Raw genomic sequence first — 1,262 nt, forward strand, 5'->3', positions numbered from 1 at the left:
TAAATAAACTGTGATAATCTGTTATTTCAAAAAGTGCGACTTATTTTTCTTCAGTTAAAAAACAAAATAAAATAAAATAAAATAAAATAAAATAAAATAAAATAAAATAAAATAATAAAAGTCAGTGAGGCCACAGATCCAGACTGAGGTTCTGGACCTGGAACACAGGACTCACTCTGGGTTTACTGCCCCCGGTGGCTCCGGGTCGGATGGAACCGGTCTCCTGGTACCTGCACAGGATTTTGGACACGCAGCCGTGGGAGACCCGCAGCTGGCGGGAGATGACGCAGGGCCGGACCCCGTGGTGGGCCAGCTCCACGATCTTGTGTCGGATGTGGTTCGGAAGAGGCCGGCCGTTAATGAAGACCCCTCCGAGCTGGTTCACCCGGCCCTGGCCCAGAGGAGTCGGTACTGTTGCACACAGAACCACGGACAGAAAAACAACAAGACTGATGTTATTTGTGTAGAAGCTCCGGTTCTGTTGGGTTTCTGCATCAGAACCTATGATTTACAGATGAGAGTTTCGCTTTAAATCAGAACCTTTAGTTCTTTTATCTCTGGATAAAAAGAAGTCCAATTCAACTCAACAAGCGTGTTTGAACAAATAAAAAATCTGTTTAAATATAGAAAATATTTTTTTTCCACTGGACCACTAAAAGCCATTTGGGAGGACCAGCCGAATCCATCAGGTTTTTTATTTATTTATTTATTTAAACTTATATGATGTTTGTATCCTGATATTTTTCAGTCTCGTTACTCCCACTGCGGGGTACTGCAGGTCTGGGTTCTGCAGGTTTTTGGTCCTGGTCTGGGTTCTGCAGCTGCACAGCCAGACGCCGTCAGAAGCTTACCTTCTAGGTGGAATCCAATTCGGGAATGGTTCTGTCCCGTGGCTGGGTGCATCATCCGCGGTACCGGGTTCTGATGAAGATGATGTCAAATGAGTCCAAAGACGTCCGTAAGGATCCAGGTTCAGAGCGGACTTGTTGGTCACGTGAGTCTGAAGCCTGCAGACCGTCCTCACTGGGTTCTGTTCACACAGACCTGTTCTGTTCTACTGCTGCCAGCATTGGACCGACACCGAGCTCCTCTGTATACTGGGCGGGATCAGGACGGCGGGTCGCAGGATGGGCCTGCAGGTTCTGAGAGTTTGTTTTTAAAATAAAGGTGAGACTCCAACAAGTTTCAGGAGCCAATCAGAATCCATGTCTGTGTCCCCGCCCCTTCTCTCTCTCTCTCTCTCTCTCTCTCTCTCTCTCTCT

The 1,262-nt window shown here is 46.9% G+C and overlaps 1 protein-coding gene across 2 annotated transcripts in view; it reads right to left on the minus strand.

Annotated features, from left to right (window-relative positions):
• The window catches only part of LOC106522804 (paired box protein Pax-7), a gene marked incomplete at its 3' end in the record, with an annotated part of 9,717 nt that extends 8,521 nt beyond the window's left edge, over window positions 1-1,196 (minus strand). For both annotated transcript variants that reach the window (XM_014015980.1, XM_014015979.1), the window contains 2 exon segments: window positions 176-411; window positions 852-1,196. In XM_014015980.1, coding sequence (XP_013871434.1) covers window positions 176-411; window positions 852-906 — 291 coding nt within the window.
• Window positions 1,197-1,262: the final 66 nt, after the last annotated feature.

Source organism: Austrofundulus limnaeus, unplaced genomic scaffold (assembly GCF_001266775.1).
Source record: "Austrofundulus limnaeus strain Quisiro unplaced genomic scaffold, Austrofundulus_limnaeus-1.0 Scaffold137, whole genome shotgun sequence".
NCBI classification, from domain to species: Eukaryota; Metazoa; Chordata; class Actinopteri; order Cyprinodontiformes; family Rivulidae; genus Austrofundulus; species Austrofundulus limnaeus.